This window comes from Panthera leo, chromosome D1 (assembly GCF_018350215.1).
Source record: "Panthera leo isolate Ple1 chromosome D1, P.leo_Ple1_pat1.1, whole genome shotgun sequence".
NCBI lineage: Eukaryota > Metazoa > Chordata > Mammalia > Carnivora > Felidae > Panthera > Panthera leo.
This window is the reverse complement of record NC_056688.1, coordinates 61,460,608-61,462,330: the sequence shown is the minus strand read 5'-3', so window position 1 is coordinate 61,462,330 and position 1,723 is coordinate 61,460,608. Positions and strand designations below refer to the sequence as shown.

Sequence of the window (1,723 nt, the reverse complement as noted above, 5' to 3'; positions counted from 1 at the left end):
CCATTTGAGATGGTGATATTGATGACCATGTTTCCCAAACATTTCATGGCAATAGACTCATTTCCATTGATTAACTATTTTTCTCAGTGATTAATCAGTGAGCCAAACAGATAGTTGGTTTCAAGAGAAAAAAATATGAACTGGCCCAAACTGGAAATAAATACATAAAGGGTCTACATTAAAGAAATATAAAGAGGAATGAAAAAACAAAGAGAAGAAAAATAGAGCCCAAAGGAATGATCTGGGGGACTCAGAGTAAAAAGTGTAATGCAAGGAATACAAATTGGATTCTGAAGAGTAAATTGTTAATGTTCTTAATACGATCAGCATTATTATTTCTTGTTCTAGGCAAAGGTCTTGTGAATTAATTAAGGCTGAGAAAATCCACAAAAACTTGTAAGGTTTGAGGTGAAAAATGGCCTGATGTTGTGCTACAGAAAGATGGAGAGAAAGAAAGAATACTGCCTTTTTAGAGGTCATAACTCCTGAGAAGGTTCTTCACTTGAAAACCCTACCATGTGGTCCAACAACAGTGCTGCTCCCTTCTTGCTGACTGGCTTCCTGGGCTCAGAGGCAATTCAGCACTGGTTCTCTATTCCCTTCTTTATCATCTACCTCTCCATCCTTTTGGTCAATGGCACACTTCTCTTTCTCATTTGGAATGACTCCAGTCTTCATGAGCCCACGTACTACTTCCTAGCTATGCTGGCAGGTACAGACCTTGGGATGACACTAACCACAGTGCCCACAGTCCTGGGTGTCCAATTTTCCAGAGGGAAATTTCCCAGGGTGACTGTTTCACTCAGTCCTACTTCATTCACACCCTGTCCATTGTGGAATCAGGTGTCTTGCTTGCCATGGCCTATGACCGATTCATCGCCATCCGCACCCCTCTGAGGTGTAACTCCATTCTTACCAATTCCCAGGTGATGAAAATAGGACTGGGAGTACCAACGAGGGACTTTGTGTCCATTGTGCCCCCAATTGTGTCACTCTATTGGTTCCCATATTGCCGTTCCCATGTTCTTTCCCATGCCTTTTGCCTCCACCAAGATGTCATGAAACTTGCTTGTGCTGATATTACATTTAATCGTGTATATCCAGTTATTCTGGTTGCTTTGACTTTCTTCCTAGATGCTCAGATTATTCTCTTCTCTTGTATTTTAATCTTGAAGACAGTTATGGGCATCACCTCTGGAGAAGAGCGAGCTAAGGCCCTTAACACCTGTGTCTCCCATATTAGCTGTGTTCTGGTCTTTTATATTACTGTGATTGGCCTGACCTTCATCCACAGGTTTGGGAAACATGCACCACGTGTGATCCACATTACCATGAGCTATGTCTACTTTCTCTTTCCTCCATTCATGAACCCCATTATATATAGCATCAAGACCAAGCAAATTCAGAGAAGTATCATTCGCCTATTTTCTGTGCACAGAAGGGCTTGAGCTTGTATTTCAGAATCTTGAGATCTCTGGGATTTTTTTCATCTCCCATTATTGGAAGAGAAGTTTGATTTTATACTCCATCTCTTTTTTTCAGAGTTAGATGAGATTTTACTTATCATATAAAGCTACAAGTTGACTTGAGTAGATATATATTCTAATATCTCACCTGTATTAGAATATATATTTTAGACTAGAATATGTATAGAATGTTTTATTGGAATATATATAATATATGTATTAGAATGTATATTGGAATAGAATGTATAGAATATTTT

The 1,723-nt window shown here is 39.1% G+C and overlaps 1 protein-coding gene across 1 annotated transcript; it reads left to right on the top strand.

Annotated features, from left to right (window-relative positions):
- The first annotated feature begins 507 nt into the window (after window positions 1–507).
- Window positions 508–1,448, top strand: LOC122200376 (olfactory receptor 51B4). The gene is given in 2 exon segments (XM_042905938.1): window positions 508–760; window positions 763–1,448. Coding segments are annotated over 2 exon segments (930 nt in total). The 5' UTR covers window positions 508–516.
- Window positions 1,449–1,723: the final 275 nt, after the last annotated feature.